Source organism: Nilaparvata lugens, chromosome 3 (assembly GCF_014356525.2).
Source record: "Nilaparvata lugens isolate BPH chromosome 3, ASM1435652v1, whole genome shotgun sequence".
In the NCBI taxonomy this organism is placed as follows: domain Eukaryota; kingdom Metazoa; phylum Arthropoda; class Insecta; order Hemiptera; family Delphacidae; genus Nilaparvata; species Nilaparvata lugens.
The window spans coordinates 31511674-31536938 of NC_052506.1; the positions used below are offsets into that span (position 1 = coordinate 31511674).

A 25265-nucleotide genomic window follows, 5' to 3' on the forward strand; every position below is an offset into this window, starting at 1 on the left:
TATTGTTACCAATATAACAACTGAAGACTATAACGCTAATACTATATAGCTATTTGAATCAATTTGAATGTTCCAATTTCGGAACTGGGAAACATACTCGACTATAAAGAAAACCATATGATCTCTTTACAGTATAGTATGCTGTAATGAAAATCACATGTTTTCTTGTTCTGCAAACAGCTGTTTACCGGCTTGATTTGATGCATGGAAAACAGCTGCAATTGAGTAAGTATGACAAAAACAATATAATAAGTGTATAGTTACAATCAATAATTATACACTTAACAATATAATCAATGGAACAATCTGATCGTCTTTAAAGATTTCATGTTGATTATCAAAAACAATTTAATTTTGTTTGTTTTTGATCGCGATAAATACATTCTAATGCAAGGCAATAATACTTGCAGGGAAAGCATGGACCGCGACTCGACAGTGCTGCTGAGGACAGTGGCGGCGGCATTCGGAGGCGAGAACCGGACAGGGGGCGGCGGGGGGTGGCCGTGTGGCATGCAGGTGTTCTCACGACGTCAGCGCACCCTCTGCCACAAGCGCCCTGCCTTGGCCGCCGTGCTGGAGGGTACCGTCCACCTCGCCACCACCCACTGCCAGCGTGTCTTCCGCTTCAGCCCCTGGAACTGCCTACTGCCCAAACAGATCGTCCACACCAATACAGGTTAGCCGTAAAATGCTACTAATCATTTTTCATGATTAGTATCGAATCCGCCTCACAATGGGTGTTAACATTTAAAATATTTTAGTTTCAATCCCTCATTTCCTTAAAAACTAAAACTTCAATCAGTCACCATTTTGGATACAAGTATCATAGAACATTTTATTGATGTCATCTTTTTTGTTTTGGAAAGGTCTTTAATATGATGTACCACAAAATGGGTGTTTACATTTAAAATATTCGAGTTACATCCCCTTATAAGAGGTTGAAGTTCAGTTGTACGTCGTAAAGTATAGTATTCGACCAATAACGTGTCCTGAAAGTTACAGTATTATATCTACAATAGTCTCCATCTTATTGATGGGTTCCCTTACACATGACTAGCTCTGTACATATTATTGATGAAAGAGCAGCATAATTTGCATGATACATTGATATTTATTTATTTCTTATAACATTAAAAATGCAATAGATTATAAAAATGAATTATTCACAATCAGGTCTTTACAAATAGAGCATGAGTAACTAAAGTGATTGAATATCTTATAAACTTTATCAGAGACTACTAGTAGTTCTGCGAACAGTAGACCTCGCTCATGAATACAACTTTCAATCTAATGAGAAGGGCCAGTACAGTAAGTACAGTATATTGTGAAGATTTGACTGTATTCTCAAATATATATATGAGATGGCGGTTGTATCTAGGTTGACTGCTCATTTCGAGAATAATGGATTATTGGTTGAAGACCAGTTTGGATTTCGTAAAAAGAAGTACATTTCTGGAGCAATCTATGATTTTGACAAATATATGTCACTTGCAATTGATCAATCGCAGCTTGCTGCTGGCATATTCTGCGATCTTTCAAAAGCTTTTGACTGTGTAAATCATGAAATCCTGCTAGAAAAATTGAGCTTTTATGCAATATCAGGCACAGCTCCAAGATGACTCCGCTCCTATCTTTCCAACAGGAAGCAATGTGTGAGAGATCCATCTTCTGCAAAATGCTCTTCATTTACCAGGGTCCCAAATGGAGTACCACAAGGATCTGTCCTCGGACTTTTGCTCTTTCTGGTGTACGGTACATTAATGATTTACCTAAGGCAACAACCAATTCAAAGTTAATTATAATGTATGCGGATGACACAACTTGTATAGCATCAAACGCTGATCAGATCACATTGATAACTCAATTGAAGAATACACTTATAGAAATCAACGAGTGGTTTAAAGTAAATGGACTTTCCTTGAATTGCAGTAAAACACACTTTATACAATTCCGTTCCATACGCAATCAAACGAGGATAGACGAGACTCACCTTTCAACCATTAGAAATAGCTTAATACTCTCCTCCTCAACTAAATTCTTGGGACTTGTAATCGACCAGAATTTTTCCTTGAAGGAGCACATCAAGAACTTGATGAAAAAATTGAACCAAGCCTATTTTGTAATTTCAACTCTTTCCAACTTACTCAACAGAAACACATTATTGACCGTCTATCATGCATATGTTTATTCCCACTTGAGCTACGGCACAATATTTTGGGGTAATTCTGTAGACAGTCGTAGAATTTTCATTATGCAGGAATAGTTATTTGTGCAACTAGTGTGCAAAGTGCCACTTTGCTGCACCGAAAGAAACGTTTACGCACGAGCCGTAGGCGAGTGCGGAATGATGGTTTCTTGAGTGTAGCAAAGAGACTTAGCGCACTTATTGCACATTAAATTTTTCCTACAGTTACCATAGAATGTGGGAAGTCAGTAATAGACGGTGAGCTTGTCCTACATTTAATAAAATGTTTGTTTGTGCAAATCTTCAGTATTTGTAATGCTGATAATAAATATTGCAACCATTCCACAACAGAGTTATTTCAAATTCAATCTGAATGATAATAGAATGAATATTATAAAGTTATATGAGATTCAATTATAATAATACTTCCTCTACAAGAAGTCATCAGCAAGTGTAGAAATGGCACTTGTCTGGATAATGTATGTATTTTGAGCCATCAATGAGCCTCAAAAACATTATACTCCACCCGTGACTAACAATTTAATATTCTCCTATTCGAAAACACCCGTGACTAACAGTTTTATATTCTCCTACCCAAAAACACAAAAGTTATGCAGCAAAACTTTGCTTATACTTAAACGGTGCCCATTAATTTGGTTCATTGATTAATTTGTCTTTGCGAACAAAGCTGTAAGCTTGTTTCAATTTGTCTATTAATGTAAATAAATAAATAAGTTAATAGGCCCAGGACTGATCAAGGATTAGGCTAGTGGTCAGCCCTCAGGACAGACTTCTAACCTGACCATTCTATGAAATTTGCATGTGTACTTTTTATTCCAGTTCCAAATATCCTCAATTTTGAGTCTGAATGATATATTATACACAATTAGTGAAAAATATAGTTTCAGCTTGTTTTTTTCTTGTAAATACATTAGTAAACGTGTCAATTTGGCCTTTCTGCTTTTCTGGCCAATCGCCTAGTAGCAGCATGAAACGTATAATTAAGGTTATAGGCTTACTGCATTATTTAAAACGTGATTAAATTATATTACATAGACATTACATTTACCTGAAATTCTGAACGTCAATCATTCAAGTCACTGTTGAGTAAACAATATATTGTATTGTGTTTTTGATTACGGTATTCAATAAATCTATTCTGTATTCTGTTTCTAATTCATCAATGGCATTCATTGAAGTTGTTCTACGAAAATGTGAGTAGAGATGTTTCGGGGAGTTGAAGAACTGAATAACATTTTAAAGTGTAAATATTTATGTTTCAAACCTAATGGATACATTATTGTTTTGAAAATATAACCTTAGTGTCAGTAATAAGAGAAACCTAACCACAAAAGTAATTGAATATAAAAAATACTTGATTCCTTGATCATAAAAATGATCAATAAATGTTTCCAATGTCTTCCAGTAAAAAATATAGGCATCTCACACGTAAAAAAATTGTTCATGATAACTTGAATAGAAATAAAATACTGATATTGAATACTATCAAAACTTCTTGTTTATTTACTGTTCGTTATTCAATATCCCATGGTAATAATCAGCTGTTTTACAAAAATTTCCAGCCAGAACATATTCAGGTTTACTAACATTTCTTTTACTTTGCCGCACTCTACCGTCATAAAGCGTGTTAACTATTTTGTGTTGTTATGTTGCAAATTTGGAGTGTGAATGATATATTATACACAATTAGTAAAAAATATAGTTTCAGCTTGTTTTTTTCTTGTAAATATATTAGTAAACGTGTCAATTTGGCCATTCTGCTTTTCTGGCCAATCGCCTAGTAGCAGCATGAAACGTATAATTAAGGTTATAGGCTTACTGCATTATTTAAAACGTGATTAAATTATATTACATACACATTACATTTACCTGAAATTCTGAACGTCAATCATTCAAGTCACTGTTGAGTAAACAATATATTGTATTGTGTTTTTGATTACGGTATTCAATAAATCTATTCTGTATTCTGTTTCTAATTCATCAATGGCATTCATTGAAGTTGTTCTACGAAAATGTGAGTAGAGATGTTTCGGGGAGTTGAAGAACTGAATAACATTTTTTAAAGTGTAAATATTTATGTTTCAAACCTAATGGATACATTATTGTTTTGAAAATATAACCTTAGTGTCAGTAATAAGAGAAACCTAACCACAAAAGTAATTGAATATAAAAAAATACTTGATTCCTTGATCATAAAAATGATCGATAAATGTTTCCAATGTCTTCCAGTAAAAAATATAGGCATCTCACACATAAAAAAATTGTTCATGATAACTTGAATAGAAATAAAATACTGATATTAAATACTATCAAAACTTCTTGTTTATTTACTGTTCGTTATTCAATATCCCACGGTAATAATCAGCTGTTTTACAAAAATTTCCAGCCAGAACATATTCAGGTTTACCAACATTTCTTTTACTTTGCCGCACTCTACCGTCATAAAGCGTGTTAACTATTTTGTGTTGTTATGTTGCAAATTTGGAGTGCGACAAAGTCTTTGCCGCACTCAAATCTACATTCCTGCACTGGGTGTGGGAATAAGGTATTTTTCCTCCACCTACTATCAAAAGTCTCATTTTACACCCTGGAATCGAATACTAAAGTACTACTTTTCCTCCCATGGGACTAAAAATAATTCCAGCGGGAAAAGTGATCACTTTTACTCCCAAGGGAGTAAAAATAAACCCATAAGATTAACATGGAAGAAGTCCGACAACGCCGCGATTGAAGAATGATAATTGCCCATAACAATGAATAATAATTAGCGCGTTGTGCTTCGTTGCACCTCTGCTCACTATAGCAGCCCAGTCACTGTTACCATATTGTCTCGCATATTGTCTGAAGATGTAGTAAATTATTCATTGTTATAGGTATTGGTGTAGGTGGAGGAAAAATGTTGTGTGCATCACGGGACTAAAGTACTTATTCTCCCTCAGGGAAATTGTCGCCCTCGGCTACGCCATTGGGCGACAACAGTTTCCCTCAGGGAGAAAAAGTTGCACTTTAGTCCCTAGATGCACAAATAACTATTGCGTACTATAATTGATGCGGGAATGAGCACTTTTTCAGGTAACTGTAGGAAAAAGATATTGAGAGTTATCTGTAGACTGAGATCAAGGGACTCATGTAAAGCATTTTTCAAAGACCTTAACATACTCACACTTCCTTCCATTTACATTTACCAGCTAGTAGTTTTTGTTAAATTAATTATCAGTAAGTTCAATTTTTACAGATAATCATAAATATAATACTCGAAATAGAAAAAGTATTGCATTTCCAATCCATAGAAATGTAGTTTTTGAAAAAAACTCCATTTATTCAGGAATGAAGCTCTATAATAGGCTGCCAACAAACATTCGAAACATTGTAGTCCAGTCACATATACATTAGTGCATGCATTTTTTATTGTAGTTCTGATTTTCTAATATATTATTTGTGTACCTAAGAGAAGTCCAGAACTTATTACTGAAATGCTGAAATGAAGTGCATCCAACGGGTGATTCTCATAGAACATAATCTCATGAACCTATGTCATTGTGCGAAATATCAATGTAAGGACAATGTAGTTGGTGATGATGGTTGAGACTGAAAATTAGGTATTTTTCACAATACAAGAAGCATTGTTGTCAGGTGTACTTGGAAATCTATATGAGATAGCGCGCTCTACCTGATTTCAGATTGTAGAGCACAAAAATACGCCCAGAGGGATTTTGAATCATACATCTAGATGGTAACAATCGGAAGATATTGTTGATCAAAAACTAAAATTCATCAAACTTGATTTTTTCTTCAAATTTCACTCATTTTCGAAAAAATCATAACTCAGTACTCATTGGAGATAGAGAGTTCCGAATGATCTCATTTTATTCAGAATTTCATGGTCTAAAAAAAAGTCGAGTAAATTTTTCTGTCCGATTACGATATTTGGCAGAAATAGCTGAAAACTGGAAAATGAGCCGAAAATATGAGGTTTTTGGGCCACGCTGTATCTAGCACAAGGGAATTTTGCATGAAGAATATTGGTTCTGGACTTCTCTTAGGTACCCAAATAATATATTGAAAAATCTAAACTACAATATAAATTGCAAGCACACCCCGTTTTTTAAGTCTATATTGACTGGACTATTGAATCAGTCATTCTATTCAAGCAGGCAGTTTAAATAATTTATCCAATTAATTTGATAAATCAATTTTAAAAAAATAAGATGATTCAATTCAATTATTCTATCTAATCATAATAATTTATTTTACACGGTGATTCAGAATTATGGTAAAATAATTCAATACGTGATAGTAGAGGTGAAAATAAGAAAAAAAGTTCTTATAAACATATATCCATAAACGCTTCATTAGCGAGCTATACAGAGTGAAAGATTTCGCTCGGAATTCAGTTCCTCTGGTGAAATACACCGATGCTGAATTGTTTGGGGACTGGTTTTTGAAAAACTTATGCTGGATTCATATGGAAAAATAATACAATGAGGAACTGAATTCCGGGCGAAATCTTCACCCTGTATAGCTCGCTAGTGAAGCATTTATGGATATATGTTCATAAGAACTTTTTTTTCTTATTTTTACCTCTACTATCACGTATCAGATTATTTTACCATAATTATGAATCACTCTGTATAATGATATATTATTAGAATAAGATAAAACAATATAGTATCATCTGCAAAAAAATCTGGTTGGAAGGAGATTTGAACCTGGGTCTCACAGTGTGAGATACAACTCTATAGCTCTCTCAGTCATCATGGGCTGGTGATACTGAAAGCGAAAAAGTAGGAGCATGAATATTGCTGTCTCTCCAAAGATAACGGCGCTACGAAAAAGTAAGTTTCAGGATTGAGGTTGGTCTGCGGTTCTTTAAATTACAAAAAAACGGAGGTGTTTCATTACACATACGTTTTTGCGCCTTGTTCCAAAGAACTTGCATACCAAATTTCATCCAAATCGGACAACAACTGCGACTGTAACTGCAGTACAAACAAACAAAAGCCGATTGAGTCGAAACTAAGACCTCAGCTTCGCATCGGTCAACTACCTCAAAATAGCAAGCTCGAGCTGGGGATAGGGATAATACGGGAATAGCGATAATGATTTTCAGCTAGGACTCTCAGTATTTAAAACTATAATTTTCAGTAGTTTAGAACCTACCAAGAAATGTGGGTCAAATACATTTTTAAACATCATACAGTCTCCTAGCATCCTCGAACAAACCTAAGAATCATACGTAGGCAGTCTTCTTGGGGATTTCACTTTTCAATATTGTTACAGTTGAAAAAATGTAATTCATCTTTATATTATTCTATTGCAACTGGAGTATTCTGTACAAACTTGTAATTTCATGTGAAAATAAATTGAATTGATCTCCATCGAAAAACTTTTCCCATAGAATAGAAGAACCTGAAGTAGCTTATAAGTTTTCTCTGCTCCTGCTGTAATTTTCTTATCAATATGCAGTGTACCGAGAGACGGCTTTCCTACACGCACTGCTAGTAGCTTGCCTGGCAGATAGGATAGCGGACGCGTGCAACTCGGGCAAACTGAAGCATTGCCGCTGCATCCCGGCTGCAAGGCGACTGCAGCAGGACAATGAGCACAATGGCAACTACGTATTCCACAGAGGCGCCAGAGTGCCATGCTCGGCCTACAGCACACGATTTGTGCGCAGGTTTCTGCACATCCATCAGTCTGCTAGTAATCAAATTACTAGGATTCACAGAGACAATGCTCTTATCGGATTAAAGGTGAGAACAAGAAATGAACAATATTCCTTAAAGTAAGAAATTACATATACATTTATTCTCTATCTTGTGTTATTGAGCTTGTTTCAAATCATAATATTACAAAAAATTGAGTGGAAATATACGCGTAGTTGAAATAGTGCTCGTTTCCTTATCCTAAGTGTAACCCTGTAATATAAATTTCATTTATTCTATTACTGTAATAACAATGGAAAAAAAATGGTAAATAGTATAAAAGTTTTTGAATAATAAGATTTGAATGAGAATATCAATAAGATTTTATTGATTGATCACCAATTTTATTTTTATAGGTTATTTAAAAGGAATGAATTTAAAAAGTGAAAGTTCTATGATAATACGCATTGAAAATTAGTTATTCAACTTGAAAGAAATAAGAGTGGCACAACTCAACAGCTACCTTCCTTGTCTTCTAGAGAATAGAAACCAGAGCCAATTGGTCTTGACTTGACTCAAATCTGCACCAATGAAAAAACGTATGTGAGAACCACAGCATTATCTCATCAAAATTTCTGCTCAAAAATAAAATTATATCCATGTACTGGCAAAATTTGTTTGTTGTTCATTGCTTGGTATGACAATTTATTGAATTGTATTTATTCCATGTTTACTTTGTGAAACAAAAAATTCCATGTTGATTTTCATTTATAATAATTAATTGCACAACCATAGCATGTTATACTGAGTACCGGTAGGCCTATACCTAACACTCATTCTAGTGGAGCCTTAAAATCAAGACAATAGTTTTTATTAGTTTATCATCATCAACTACAACGCCTCTATTTTTCCAATGTGACTCTTTCTATCATAAAATTCAGTCTCAAGTTTCAATGCAATTAATGGGCTTGAATTTGAATAAAAGTTGCAGATTTACCAATGTACTGTTTGGAAATTCGATTAATCCAATGCTCATCCTTACTATAAACATTGTAAGATGACTATTTATGTTAAAATCGAACATTTTGAGGATAATGTGTATGGTTTTATTATTTTTTATGAAATTTGATGATTGAAAAAGAGCCTATGAATTTTCAGGTCCATATTGTTGAATGTAAGATATATTCAATTCATTGTCCTCTCGTTTCACACCTTCGGCCGGTCGTTACGGTCACAAAAAGTTAAAAGTTACTAAATGCAGTCTTGAAAATTTAATAAAATTATTCCTCCTAATATGATCTCATTTCCTTATTTGATGAAAAAGGAAGATCAAATTAGTTTTGTAATTGATGAACAATTTTATTCTATTATTAATCTTGATAACTATATTTCAGGAATATTTGAGGAATCTACAAAGGTTCTGCTTCAATAAAATGGATGACTGCTTTACACAGGAATCCAGGGATTGCAACAAACGGGTTTGCTGGTTGAGACCAGGGAAGTTCACTGATGTAGTCGAAAAATTGAAAGAGCACTATCACAGAGCACACCAGAAGTCAATAAACAATGATCTCATGAGACATCAGCAGGTGAGTCTATTATCAAAAATAGAATCCTATTATATTAAGCGAGCAATTTCTGTAGTTATATATCTGGTTATTTTTATATCTGGCTATTTTTATATCTGGTTATTTATGTTTAACGGATCTCGAAAACGGCTCTAACGATTTTCACGAAATTTTGAGCATAGTAGGTTTATGATATAAAGATGCAATTGCACTAGGTCTCATCCTTGAGAAAACTTGCTGAACGACATTAAAAGGATAATTCATCCTTGGCTGAAACAGCTGTGGATAGTAAAAAAGTGAGTTTGTGAAAAATCACAATATCGCATCCCTGAAATTCATAAGATGACGTATAGCCAGCTGTGAAATATAAACACGATCATTTTAGAGAATTGTGTTCTGTTTATCAATAAATAAAAATAACGAGCGAAGCTCGGTGCCCCGATATTAACAGTAAACTAGGCTAATTGATTATTTTAAGAGGATGACAAACGCTTCAAAAACTGAATATTGACTTGAATTACAGCTGACGCGATTTTGACATTTTTCCACAACTTCTTGAACAAGAAATAAATGTCAGTCAGCAAAGGTAGCGCCAATGTACCTAGAATGTATTCTAGATAGAATAATGGGTGGTGCGTTGTCAAGCAAGACAATTCAAAGACAGCGGCGCTTAACGTTTCTAAGGTCGACATTATTTCACTATATTTTATTTCATGCTGCTAAATTTTAATTGCTTTTCAAAATAAGCATCATGTCGTTATTCAATATTCCATTAACTCATTGTAATTGTTAACAGTAGCAAGGCCGTACCCAGAAAAAAGTTTCGTTGGGGGGGGGGGGGTTGTGATTCTAGGCGGGGTCCGGAGGGCCCAATAAAACCTTTCAAAAATTGTCAAATAACCCTTTTCCAGACCATTATTTTTTTATTGACAAAACGAAGCTTTGATGGGCTTGCCGCTTGAACCATTTCCATACAGAGCCGTTTTTTGTTCTCTCTGGTGGCACAAAAAGGTACTCATGGCATTAAGGCTTTTCGGAAGGTACACTTTTTTTCATTTAAATTGGATAATCTATCTCAATATACATTGTTAAGATCGTTATAAGAGTGAGGAAAAGTGGCAAATGAAATTTTTAAGTGGTCTAATAAGCGATTTATGGGCCGTTGAATTGCTAAATCCGTTTTCTTTCCAGATCATAAGCGGTTTCAACTATATTAACAGAACCTCTCTTAAAAATTCAAAAAATGTATCTTTCCAAACTAAAACATTTTATTCCCCATCATCGTTCATAAATAAAAAAATAACATTTTTTGTAAATTTGATAGCTTGTTTATTTTGACATAGATCGCGAAAAACTCATATTAGAACAAAGCCAATGATATACTGAATGTATTGAAAAACTCCAATGGAAATTTCGAAACCGTTTATGATCTGGAAAGAAAACGGAGTTTAGCACTTCAGCAACCCATAACTCGCTTATTGGACCACTTAAAAATTTCAGTTGTCACTTTTTCTCACTCTTATAATGATCTCAACAATTATATTGAAAAATATTATCCAATTAAAAAAAATGTGTACCGAACAGCCTTAAATAAACTATGCATATGAAAGATAAATTGATAAAACAAACTTGAAGTACCCTTTATTATTTAAAATATAAGTTTCAATATTGTTTTATTAATTTATAAAAGTAGCGCATTTAAGTGAAGTGTTTTTATGAAAGATAGCTTTGATATAATTTTCCCCGTTATGTGGTCTGTGGTGAATAGGAAAATAAAAAGATAGACAATACAAATAGACTTAGCATCGTTTAATGCACCACAAAATTGTGTACGTAACGTACTTTTTACTAGATATTGTTTTGAACTTTGAACTCTTCTTTATTTACCTATGAAAATAATTAAATAATAGCCTACTTGAGAAATTTAGTTCCTATGTAAATGAAAATTTTTATTTTGGGGAAAATTGGGGGGGGGGGTTCCAACCCCTGTGACCCCCCCCCCTGGGTACGGCCTTGAACAGTAGATTATTGACTATGCAAGAGAGACCTTACACCATAAACGTTGTTGAACCTAGGCGTTTATAAGGCGAACGCATAGAGTAGCCGACATACGGACGTCTGTGTGCGTTGCAACATTCGAGCACCTAGGGAAGGATTTTCCTCCGTCTGTCTGCAGCTGTGTGCGTTCGTTTTAATTCGATAATACGATACGGTATGTTGTTGGTGATATATTGGATCTATTTAAATATGCTGGAGGAGCTCGAAATCTGTACTAAAGATTATCTTTCATAAGTAAAATTACTATGAATTTTGCTCTTAGCATGTGGAAAACTTAAGCAGTTGGTTTAAAAACTGTAATACTGTTGTATTATTCATAATTCAAATATTATTTTTAAATAAGGAGAGAATCACACTAAAATCAAATAAGTTACATGAGACCGGTAATAGAATATTATGAAATTGCAAAAGATTGCCAAAAATATGATAAATTGAATTTATAGTTACAATGTACTATTTCTTTTTATTCGTAGGAAGAGGATGGACTAGAGTACTTGAGCAATATGCAATTCATCCAAGACTCGGAGGACTACTGCGATGAAACACATGGACTTATTTGCGAGAATGACGATAGCTGTATGCGATCCTGTTGTGGCAGGGGATACCGATTGCACACCATACAAAAAATGCATCCTTGTCGATGTCAATGGGATAAAAAGTCGGAAAATTATAACTTAGTCTGCAGAAGCTGTGTATCTGAAATACCGGTTTACAAATGCAATTGATAGAGACGCCTTTAAGAAAGAAAATTTGTAAATGTTAAATTATCCAAATCGAAATGAAATTTGCTGAATGGTCAGATTTGGATTATTGTGAGAAATTATCATATGAAAATCAAGAAGATTTATAAGGCAAGTGGTGAAATTGTGAATAAAATTTTTGTGGAGATGCTATTATTTTAGTGTTTCAAAAATAACTTCACATGAATTGACATGGATCTATCTTCATTTATAAGATACAGAGCTAAACTGAAAATATTCCATTGTCTTTCCTGAATCGGCAGTCTTAGAGCCGGTTTCCGAGCTCGGGATTTAGCTAAGTTCTAGACTTTAAACAGCTGGAGTCAGAAAATTGGCTTTCCGAAATGGGGCGTAGTCGTAGTCCACGTTTAAATTAAATTTCAAAAAACTAGAAAATTGAACACAAGATAAAATAAAGAGAAAATGATGAAAAGGTTAAGCTATTTTGAATTATTTAGGGATGTTTCATTTCGTCAAGGGAAAAGTTTCCAATTATAGAAATGAGAAAATAAAGATTATCATAAAAACTACGACTATGTCCCGTTTCGGAATGCCAATTTTCTGACTCCAGCTGTTTAAAGTCTAGAACTTAGCTAAATCCCGAGCTCGGAAACCAGCCCTAACATCCCAAACTAGCTGGATCATTGCGGCTGTAACTTGTAACTTATTGGCGGCCTGAAAAAATTTATATGAGCTTCGAAATGTGAAGTATTTTTGGAATACTTTGTAACATGAACTAGAATTATTAATCCTATAATTTTTATATGTACGTCTACCTGTACGGATATTTATGGATAAATCCTCATGGTTCTAAAAATCTTTCAGGATTCATGAACTAAAATAATGAGTATTACAATTATAAAACAGAGGTAAGAAATTAGAAATCAATAATAGTTTATTATTGGAAAGAGTCATTAAGACAAGGTTTATCTCGAGTGAATATTGTTACTGTAGATGAAATATTTCTAATAATTTTATATACTCTACATAGATTTTACTTATTATTATTTAAGATCATTACAGGCCCCTGTTTCATAAAAACTTAGAAGTCCTGTAATACAGGAACAGCTGATTTTATCGGCTATATTGAGCATGTAATATTGGAATGGTGATTCTCCTGTATTACAGGACTTGTAACTTTTATGAAACAGGCCCCAGGTCTTTAAGCTCAACATTGAATTTCCACTATAAGGTCACCTTCTTTGTGCAATATGATTGTAATAAGTGTTAACAGTTGATTATCTTATGTAAATAATTAATAATTATACCCGTTATTGTACAATATTTCCCAATGAACTAGTAAAATAATTTATAAGTTGTTTTAATGAAGATAATATATATTCATTTTGTATTGATTACTCATTATGATATATTTTTATGAAAGTTAGTCATAAATAAACCAAAGAAAAAAAGTGGGCAGAAATAAACAAATTTAATTTTGTTAGACAAGACATTTTAGATTCACATTCATTTAGAACCTGTACATGTATGTTTGCCTCTTGATTTAGAATTCAAACCTTGTATCTACGAATTTAAACGTCTTTCAATGATATTGCCTCTCTTTCAAAAAGGACGTGAGCACTGTAGTTGTCTAAAATAAAAGTTATATAATATTTAAATCGATTAGACGAAATGAATAAGGTTGAAATTTTGAGTTGACAGCATAACGAGGATGGAAAGCCTTCTTTTTCGACTCCATCACAAAGTAAAGGGCATTTGACAGTCACTTAGATAAGATGGAACCTGTAGAGCTGGTCAGGACCTGAAAAGCTTATAAGACCAAATTTCCCATATAGAAAAATGTAAAAAAATATTTATGTAGAATATGGTTAATGTTATTATTTCTTTTAATGTTTATGATAACAAAATATGTAAATATAATTGTACTATGAAAGCATTCTTTGTGGACATTAGACTCTAAATGTTTGTAGGTGATGTAGAATTAATTTGTAAATATAGCTCAACTATGAAAGCATCTTATATCATGTCTCATTTTTTTACCCATTTTCATCTTTAAGTGCTTTTTGAGCAATATCATGAATAAATCAATGAGTAACATTAATTTATCATGAATAATCTCCTTTTTAATTGGAATGAACAGATTTGGGTCATCTTGACTAATGAGGTTGCACAAAGGTTAAACTTCGAGTTCTTTTTAATCCCATAAATCAAAACCCAAATCGATTAAAGATAAATATCTCCCAGATTTCCGACTATATTTTCTCCCTATATCTTCGAGTAAAGATGATATATCCCAGATTTTTGCATTCAGAATTCGTATTTTTGGTATATCACAATAATCTTCATCTAGCTCTATTTTAAAATTTAGGTTTTGGTTTATAGGTTCAAGGCACGATAAGTTTGAGCGTTTGGACTGACTCTTAGGGCCGTTTGCACAGACAAAGCTTAAACTCGATTTAATCAGCTGGTGGCTTAAACTCAAAATGGAACACATTATTACAAAATAGACTTGATACGGATTTAATCCAGTTTAAAATGAAATTTAGTTTTAACTGTCACTATGCAAACGGCCCTTAGTCAATAAACTGGATTATATTGGAATGCGAGGATTCCAAACTGTGAATATAATAACAGTGATCATGGCGGAAGAAACAAGGTACAGGAATCTGAAAAATGAAACGTTGAATAAAAAATGAATAAGTTTGACAATGGTACCTTGGTAATGAATAATTGAGGAAAAGATTACTTATAGAGCTCACTATCGTGACTTTATTATTTTATTAAAACATATAAAGGTATTTACTTTACATCTTTCAGCATTGCAGCTTTTCGTGTATTTAATGGATGATATCAGGCGTAATAAGCACGAATGCTTGTCTCTTTCTAATTTACTTACATCTATGTAACTCTATTTCAGATCTTCGGCTTAGCATTAAAATATATTACTGTACAATAAATATGTATAAATTTTTCAAAGTACAATCACTTAGTAGGAAGTTCAACTTTTTCGAACGGTTTTCATTTCAAATTTAAGTGATCGTCACTGAGTAATATTTGAATACCATGCACAGGACTCGTTTGAGTTGAAAAAAGCAGTGTTTTTCATTTGAAGTAGGAGTGGCTGGAAGAGACCTTGTGCACCCTCCAGTGGCCGCCACAGCGGCAGGCGCGAGCCCACCTCTGGTCCCAGGCGCGCATCGCTGCCGTTCTCATACAGCTTTGCAGCTGGGCTTTACCACCACATCTGCACACAAAATCAATACATTGAAAATGTCTTGTTTCATTCAATTGAGCATTTTTTATCAAACAATTCAATGGGAAAGGCCGTAGCAAAATTAAACACAACCTTCAAGTTTCTTAGATTTTTCTAAAAGTATAACAAAACTCGGAGTAGTAAGTCCATCACCCCTCCACTTCAATGAAAACATCGGCTAATTAATTTAATATTGGCTTAATTTCATTTTCAAGAAAATTACTCAAATTGAGTTATTATAAGCGCTTATTCCCACAAAGTAATAGAAATATTTTGCTGCGATTTTTCTATTTTGATAACTTGATAGTATCCAAATCGAATAACTTTGAAAAAAAACACCAGTAAAAAGATTTTAAACCCCTTTGGCACAGCCTTATACCTTTAACTCCCTCTTTCATTCAGCGGTGTCCGGCTGACGAAGGAACACTGGAGAACTAGGTAATTTAGGGATGATGTCAGAGTTAATATACATTGTTTGAAATCTGTCAGGATATGTTTAAAATGTTCATGCTCAGTTGTAGTATTATCATGTATTTTTCATCTGTTCAATTTAGGGATGTCCCTCGATTTAGGGATTACGTCAGAGTTAATAAACATTGTTTGAAACCAGTCAGGATATGTTTTTAATGTTGATGCTCATTTGCAGTATTATCAAGTACTTTGTATCTGTTCTCAACACCCTAGACGCGTTGAATAGTGCAACTCCATTTCAAGAACAAATGCCTGAAAACTGCAGTCAGACTAAATCCATGGATTACATTTTTTACATTGTGTGAATGAAAAAGCAAATTTAATGCAATAAGATGACTGATCATTAAGGGTGAGACCGAATTCATTGCAAGGTATTATATGTTTACTGCAGTAGTATCGGTTAGCATATTATAATGTACAAAGGCTAAGATATCGATATTATTTTTGACCATAAAGCCCCTTAATCATCGATTCAGTACAGAAATTACTTTTCAAAAATATCACCACACTTGAATTCAAAGTAGAAGAAACATACAACAGCATTATATTTCATTGCTATTATAAAAAAGTTTTTTATTGCGTCATTATAGATGTACTGTATATTAAGCTGTGTTTTTAAAATATCAAGCTTGTTTTTGGTCCTGCAAAATTATTTCTTTAATATGTGAATATTTCCTATTTTAGTGATAATAATGTGAAATATTTCTTCTATGTTTCGTTTGAAGCATCTAAATTTAAAAATCTACTTTGTGAAAATAATAAGGTCTGAAAATTTTATGAAGTGAACAACTACAAGACTTGACCTATTTCGGACAATGTGTAACCTTATCTAAATTTGGGAGAGGAATAGCACAAATAACCTTATTATTTCTCTCTCTATCATTTTGATAATGTACTTCTTGAATCAATACAGAAGAAAAAAAAATATATTCTCTGGTGAATTGCACTAGGTGTAACAATTATTTGGCATAAACATTTTACATTGGAATGTACTGCTAGAACTACTTTCTGTTGCATTCAATGACATAATGAAGAACATGTCATTATTTTTCCAGGGAAAGGGAAGCTTGTTACAGATATGGTTACAATTCAGAGAATCTAATGAATTAAGATGCAAATTTAAAAGGATTGTTCATCACTATTGCAATAAATCACAATACCAAAAAACGTCATTCTCATTCATAGAATGTATTAAATTGATTCACCTGCAACACTGTTTGACAACGAGGGGTTGATGACCGAGGAAAATGTGTCGTATCGTGTCAACAGTCTGATCAGTCGTTATCGCACCTTCGATTGGCGTGATTTCCGGCACAAACAGAAGGTTGTCCGGTTCCACTCCGTATTCCAACTACAATAAAAATGAACACATTTTCAAAATTTGATTTCATTATCGAACACATTTGTCTATGCTTATGTTAAAGTCGATGTCTTGAAATCGTAGAAGAAGAATCACTATTGAAAAAGGATAAGATTGTAATGTACTACGTACAACGATTATGCAGAAATTATCTTCAACTAGAAGGTGTTTACCTAACTCTTTCAAATAAGCCATTGTTCTTCCAAACTAGGCTGAATGTGGCCGATCATTTTATCAGTGGTGAGAGAGTAATTGAAAAATGTTCATGGATGAACGATCAGCAATCGTTAAAGTTTTATAACATGCGATAATTTATCACTATTTAAAATTTGCGTCGTTTGTCATTTCATGACTAAACACAGAAAATGAGAGAATTTTCCAAAAGTTAATTAATCTCTATACTTTTTATGAATTCCCGAATTTCTTAACTGTAATTTCTTAACTGTAAGATGTTTTGAAACAGGTAAAAATTATTTACCTACAAACAATTTTGTCGTGAATGTATTTCTAGAAATCACAATTAACTTGTTTAGTCAGCATAGTCGTAGTGGAAGACAATATTGTATTCAGAGCTCAGTTCCTCGCTAGCGCACATAGCGAACGGACCTCATGAAAAACTTTGTAATATTTTTTAATAAATAAAATTGTTTTTTAAAAAGTAATTTATTTATTGACAAACTATAACTGGTGCAGTCGGTAGGACGGCTTCAGAATTAGTCAATTCGTGAAATTAGTGAAAATGATTTTCCGAAACATTGGAATAATTCGTTGGTTTCACCGTTGAAAAGTCGTCGCGAACATCATTTGTGTGAAGTGAATATTGCCACAGAGAACTTCATTTGTGTCAAGTGCATATTGTCATCAGTGAAATAGTGTTAAGAAATCATAGTGCAATGTTGGATATTATCTTGTGAGTAGAAACAATTATTTATCTTTTGAACTATTTTATTATTGTGACATTTTTGACCCACATATTAATCATTACTAATTAAAAATGAATCCAGCACCACCTGCCCCTAAATTGCCAGCAGCAGGATCTTCTGTACCACCAGGTACTACTCCTGTTCTCAAGAAGGAGTATCTTGACATGATTCCTGAGTTCTTTGAAGAACTAACACTGTTGAACAGATTCATAACCATTGTAGATAAGGTAGTAGCTAAGTTTTATGTAAAAAATAACCCAGATGATTTTCAAAATGAGTATTTGTATTCAACAATTCTATCTAAAATCAAAGGACAAGCCAATGAAGTAGTAAGTAGTTCAGGTAGCTATGATTGGCCTGACGTAAAAAACGTATTGCTAACTAGTTATCTAGACAAGAGGGACTGTTTCACTTTGAATCTAGAATTGAGTGAATTAAAACAAGAACCAGGCGAAACACCTTTCAACTTCTATCAGAGAATCAAAAAAACTTTTGAATCTTCAAATCGCTTATTTTGTTAACAAATAACCGCATGCCTCCAATGTTCTTTGCCAGTATGTATCGAAATTAGCAATAAGAGTACTTCTGAGAGGGTTACGTGAACCCGTCGGTTCCCTAATGAGAACGAAAAACCCAAGCTCTCTTGAACAAGCACTCAACATGTTGTGTAACGATTTTCAATTCAAAATGACACCAACTCCAACACAAAATCACCAAAAACCAAACTTAGCAAGTTACTACCAATAAAAAAGAACCCCTGTTTTCAATGAACTGTCAGGCAACCCGCCAATCAAAAGAAATTATTGAATCAGGAACTACATCAAATTGTAAATATAGTAAGATGAAAATAGATAATAGTATTGTCAAATGGATTCCAGAATTGAATAGCTATTTGTGCTTTCCAAATGAGGAAACTATAAAAATTGACAAGCAATCAGAAATGATAACAAAATCTGTAAAAGGAGTTTATTTAATCAATAGCAACAACAATACATTTTATTATAATGGTAGAAAACTTAATCATTTGTCTGAATCGAAGTATAGACCTAAGTTATTGAACCTAGACAACGTTATTAATACTATGAATGAAGTCAAGGAACCATAATTCACAATTAATTTAGAACATCTTAATTTTAATCCGATTGATATCAATAAGTACACCCCCATAAGGGAAGAAAGTAATTTTACGACAAGCATTAGCCTACGGACTTCTCTACTGTATATCGTACTTCAAGTAATTATTATCATAATTGTTTATAAAGAATTCTTTAAAAAAGTGCAACCCGTTCTTGCAGCTCATCCACCCCCTGATGTTCTCTTTAGGGATGGAGGAGTTATATGAGTGAAAACTGCATAGAATCACAGTTAACTTGTTTAGTCAGCATAGTCGTAGTGGGCGACAATATTGTATTCAGAGCTCAGTTCCTCGCTAGCGCACATAGCGAACGCACCTCATGAAAAACTTTGTAATGTTTTGTAATAAATAAAATTGTTTTTTAAAAAGTAATTTATTTATTGACAAACTATAACTTATATGCATCACTATCTGACAAGGAACCTGATAAGCTTAGACAGTATAGAAATACTAATAATGATTCTTCCTTTTACTGTGGTAATAAGCATATTAATGGTAAGTGTCCAGCTTTTAGAAAAATGTGTAATTTGTGTAAAAGATACAATCATTTTGCTAGGATGTGTAGATCAATTGATAAAAAATGCTATGAGATAGAAGTAGAGAGTAATAAAAGTGTAGGGGTTATTGAGGTTGCATTTGTTGGAGTGATTGATAAGCCAAATAAAGTAGGTCAAGGATAGGTATGAAAAATTAATTTTAAATGAAATTAAAGTTGTTTTTAAACTTGATACAGGATTCAAGTTAATATATTGAATGCTGGATTAATAAAGAAATTAAGAAATGATGTTACTCCAACAAAAGTTAAACTGAAAAATTACAATGGATCACCAATAGAAACGATTGGTGAAGTGAGTATAAATTGCTATGTGCAAGGTATAAAACAAGAAATCAAATTCATTGTGGTAAAAGTTAATTCTTGTTGTATATTAGGATTACCAACTATTCAAAAGTTAAGCTTATTGGTACGTGTGAACTCAATTCATGGGATAAGTCAGACAGAAAACACTAACTGGTTGAAATTATTTCCCGACCTATTCAACGGTATAGGAGAACTTGATTGTGAGTATAATATAAAACTTGAAAGTGATAGCTAATAGTAGCTGAAGCTCCTCGAGAAATTGCTTTTAATTTAGTAGATGGAGTTATGGAAGAATTAGATTAAATTGAAAATTCAGGTATTATAAGAAAAGTCTCTGAACCAACTGAATGGGTTAGCTCACTTGTAGTTGTGAAAAAACCAGATAATTCTCTCAGGTTATGTTTAGACCCACAAAATTTGAATAAATGCATTGTTAGAGAACGATTTAAAATTCCCGCATTTGAAGAGCTGGTCAGTAAGATGTCCAATGCGAAGTGGTTTTCAACACTGGATGCTAATAAAGGATTTTACTCGATTAAATTAGCAAAAGAGTGTCAGCTGTTGACTACTTTTAATGCAGGCCCATTTGGTAGATATTGCTATTTGCGTCTTCCTTTTGGGATTGCATCAGTTCCTGAGGTATTCTACAGAAACTTCTCACAAATTTTCGTGGGCTTCGAAGGTGTAGAAATTTACATAGATGATATAATCATATGGGGTGAATCTATTGAACAGCATAATGAGAGATTGCACAAAGTATTTCTTAGAGCTCAAGAACAGAATGTTAGATTCAAAGCTGGTAAATGCAAATTTTTGTTAGCAGAAGTCGGGCATACGTTGGGCATGTTTTAAGTGCTGATGGTCTTAAAGCTGATCCCAAAAAGGTTCAAGCTATAGTTGATATGACTGCTCCACAAAACAAGAAAGAACTACAAACAATGCTTGCAATTATCACTTATGTGAGCAAATTCATTCCAAATTTATCACACAAGATACTGACTCACTGAAAGAGTTGTTGAAAAAAGATACAGAGTTTATTTGGGGTGATTGGCAAGCTAAAATTGTTATAAGTTCAGACTCCAGTATTGAAATTCTATGATGTACAAAAGCCTATGGTGATGTCAGTTGATAGTAGTAGTTTGGGTTTAGGGGCTGTATTACAAGATGGGCTCCCTGTGGCTTATGGCTCACGAGCACTGACTGATAGTGAGAAAAAATGGGTTCAAATCGAAAAAGAGTTGTTGGCAATAGTGTTTGGGTGTGAGCGGTTTCATCAATACATTTTTGGTGAAACTGTACTGGTTGAGTCTGATCACAAACCATTACAATTTATTTTTCAGAAATCATTGAATGAAACTTCTTTACGGTTACAGAGATTAAGATTAAGGCTTAAAAAATATGACATACAAATCACTTACAAGCCTGGTAAAGAGTTTCTACTGGTAAATGCTTTATCGCGGTCATATTATAGTAGTAGTGATAATACAGGATGACAATGTTGATGAGGAGGTTGAATTGCAGGTTTGCATATCACAAACATTCAAAAAGTATACACAGGAAGATGCTGATCTATCACTAGTACTAGAATTTGTTCAGAATGGATGGCCTAGGAAGGATCAAGTTCCACAAGCTGTCAAGTATTATTATTCAATCAAAGACGACTTATTCTATGCACAGGGTCTATTATTCAAGAATGATTTGTTGGTTATACCAAAATCTCTTAGAAAGGAGATGTTGAATCTTGTACATTATAATCATTTTGGCATGGACAAATGTAAAGCTCGAGCTAGAGACATAATTTTTGGCCATTTATGAATAACGAAATTGAAAATATGATATCCACTTGTCAAACTTGTTTGAAATTCCAAAATAACAATAAGCATGAACCTTTGATATTAAGAGAAATTCCTGATGCACCCTGGATTGCACTAGTTGCAGACAATTTCCATTTTAATAAAGTGGACTACCTTCTTGTAATTGACTATTTCAGTAAATATGTAGAAATCATAAAATTGAATAACATGTCTAGTGATTGAGACGTTTTCTAACATGAATACTTTTATCAGTTGTTTTTCACTAAATATCTAGAAACTTGCAAACGCTGGCTTGTTCAATTGATTCTGTGCTTTCTTTCTCTTTGCTCTGTCCTTGTCAGTACCATGGAGTCTTTCTATTCCTTACTCTCTACTCTCCTTGTCTTTCAGATAATACCGTTTTGCTTACGTCATTTCTACATTTTGTTGAATCCTTTTTCGTTTGGTCTGAACACTTTTGCTCGAGCATTTCTTGGAGAAGGATCGTTTAATTAACCCTTGAATTTTTATCCTTTTATTTAGCTTCTGCTAAAGATGTAGTCGCTCAGAGCAAAGATTTTCTAACATCATAAGTTGTGATATCTATATTTATTTTTAGTTTTTCCATGTAGATGATTTTTTTTTTGTAAATTGATTTAAAGCAAAGTAATCATGGTGGAAAATTCAGTCACCATAATTTAATTTCAGTTGTTGAGTATCTGAATTTCTTTTTAAGTTTTTTCTGGAAATGTTTAATTTATTACATACGAAATCCGCTGTACAGGTAATGATTTATTTCTTTAAATTACTTTATAAGTTGTTTTCTTGTTTGAAATTTTCATGTCTGTAAATTGAATTTAATTCTATCCTAGCATTCTTAAAACTATTTTTCAGATCATTAATAACCATAATCCAATATTTGAAACATTTTCATATAAAATTCAAGCTTCAAGTTGTCTCAATTTTTTTTAAAAATAAAATAGAAATTGATATGTATTCCTGTTCTGGCTAGTCTATTGCATATAATATAATAAAGTCTGATTCATGTTGACATGTTCCTTTAAAAGTAATAAAATGAAAATTTTGGAAGCTTCAAAGCTCTTGACAAATTTATTAAGGTATCATGTTTCAAAAAGTACAGATTCTGTATTTTTGAACTCATCTTTTTTATAATAGTGGTTAAAAGTTTCTTTTCTTTTATTCTACAGCGGTCATTGCATCACATTGAATATCTTTGAATCTCGTCAATTCTCGTTGAATCTTATGGTATCTAGTTGAATTTGGAATCACAATCTTTGATATGGCCATGGAAAATTGTCAACAAATTCGTTCGAAAATAACTACTGAAAAAGGAACCAATTCATCACAAGTATAGAATACTTCAAGAGCTTCATGTGTTTTGTGCAAGAAAAGTGAATGTCCGATATAAAAAAAAGTGTAGGAGGCCTCCCACTTATATAACAAGGTATTTACGAATAAATTATACATCAACATCTAATCATCAGAATCTAGCATAGTAGAAATTGTAAAATCTAATTTTCTTGTATTTTAAAATATTCTTTTCTCTTACGTTTGTATATTAAATTTACATCATGATTACTAATTTTATAGTTAATTCTTGAGTATACCTAACCTATCCGACGGTGACAAATAGATAATTCAGAGAGATCAAATTGTTAGAGTCATCATATCCTTCTATTATAAACGCTGCTAAATTGATGTGTTTGAGGATTAAGTTGACAGAGTATTAAAGTTGATTTTATTTTATTATTAATTTGTACTATTAATTTCAATATTCTGTTGATTGTTCTTCTTACTCATCCATAATCACATCTTTTCTTTTGCAATTATATGCTCCCAAAGCGTTTCATGATGAAGTAATGATTGCATTAAAGTGAATTTTTGCGCGGTTTGGAATACCACAAATTTTGTATAGTGATGGTGGTCCACAGTTTGTCTCTAGTGAATTTCAAGATTTTAAAACGATTTGGAATTTCAATCATGTGACATCAAGCCTATATTATGCTAGGTTCAATGGTATGTATGTACTATTTGTATATTGATGTACAAATAGTACTATTTGTATACTATTTATAAAGACACATACAGACCCTCAAAAAAATGTTGAATAAGGCCAAGTTGGATAACAAAGACTTGTATTTTGCGCTTTTAGAGTATCGTAATACTCCTGTAGCAACTTTGATGAACATATCTCCTAATGAATTGATGTTTGGAAGACAGGTTAGAGGTTTTCTACCTACTAGGGCCAATCCTAGTCATTATCAGAATATTAAACAATCATTAGAGAGGAATCAGCTTTTGTACAAATCATATCATGACAAGAGTCATCAGAAGGAGCTACCTAGTTTAGAGCTGCATAAAAATGTGTTTGTGAAAGATGATAAACATAACATGTCTGAGGGCTATTTACTGAGTGAGGGAAGTAGGCCAAGGTCCTGTTCTGTAATGTTAAAAAAGAATCCAGTACTACACGATCAGGTAGGATAGTTGGAAAACCAAAATATTTGGTTGATTCTGAGTAATCTTTTGTAACCTTGTTTATGTTTCTACTTAATTTTCAGCTATAAGTTATCTTTTGTAACCATCAATATTTGTTTGTTCTGTACGTTTTTACATTATTATTTCTGTATGTTGCTCTATTATTATTTCTGTATGTTTCTCTATTATTATTTCTGTATGTTCCTCTATTATTATTTCTGCTGCTTGCCTGAAAAAGGGAGATGTCATATGTTTTGTCATGTTGTTGTTAGCAACGGGTTGAGTAGCCAGAGTAGGCACGGAACTGTTGGTGTTCGAATCAGGTGTATACAGATTATAAATAAATTAATTGGTAATTGACTTGACTCAATTTCTTTTATTTTATAAAAGATTTAACAGCCCTTATATCTACTTCCTATTGGATAGGCACTGGAGAAGTATTTATACCTGTGCCAATTAATATTTGTAAATTTATAATATCATACTACTACTAGTAGTTCTGTGAACAGTAGACCTCACGCAGTATTGTCATCCACAAGTATCTGATTGAAACTATAGACCTTATGGAATTACAGCAATAGACTGGCTTCTTCACACATATGTGTAATCACTTGTCAGCTAATTTATGATCAATAATTCTATAGTCTGATTTTTACTCTTATTATTGGCGTATGAAGGAGGCTCCTTTTTCCTTTTATATTATTCTTGAATAGCAAAATTTCCAAAAACCTTGTACATACGTCGACGCGCAATTGAAAAAGGAACATACCTGTCAAATTTCATGAAAATCTATT

General features: G+C 33.0%; 2 protein-coding genes and 1 long non-coding RNA gene across 4 annotated transcripts in view; 2 read left to right on the plus strand and 1 right to left on the minus strand.

Moving 5' to 3' along the window:
• Window positions 1–417: 417 nt before the first annotated feature.
• Window positions 418–13484, plus strand: LOC111054149 (protein Wnt-4-like). Its single transcript, XM_022341120.2, has 4 exons — window positions 418–676; window positions 7673–7959; window positions 9246–9440; window positions 11951–13484. The coding sequence occupies exons 1-4, from the start codon at window positions 418–420 to the stop codon at window positions 12200–12202; spliced, it is 993 nt and encodes a 330-aa protein (XP_022196812.2). The 3' UTR covers window positions 12203–13484.
• Window positions 13485–14920: 1436 nt separating this feature from the next.
• Window positions 14921–25265, minus strand: part of LOC111054148 (mediator of RNA polymerase II transcription subunit 16) — a 37800-nt gene continuing 27455 nt past the window's right edge. For both annotated transcript variants that reach the window (XM_039423533.1, XM_039423534.1), the window contains exons 13-14: window positions 17108–17253; window positions 14921–15422 (exon numbers count right to left, since the gene is read on the minus strand). In XM_039423533.1, the coding sequence (XP_039279467.1) occupies window positions 15281–15422; window positions 17108–17253 (288 nt within the window). In that variant the 3' untranslated portion in view covers window positions 14921–15280. The remainder of the gene's footprint in view (window positions 15423–17107; window positions 17254–25265) is intronic.
• LOC120350389 lies at window positions 22094–23575 on the plus strand. Its single transcript, XR_005570737.1, has 2 exons — window positions 22094–22756; window positions 23181–23575. It is a non-coding gene; the product is annotated as an uncharacterized LOC120350389 (long non-coding RNA).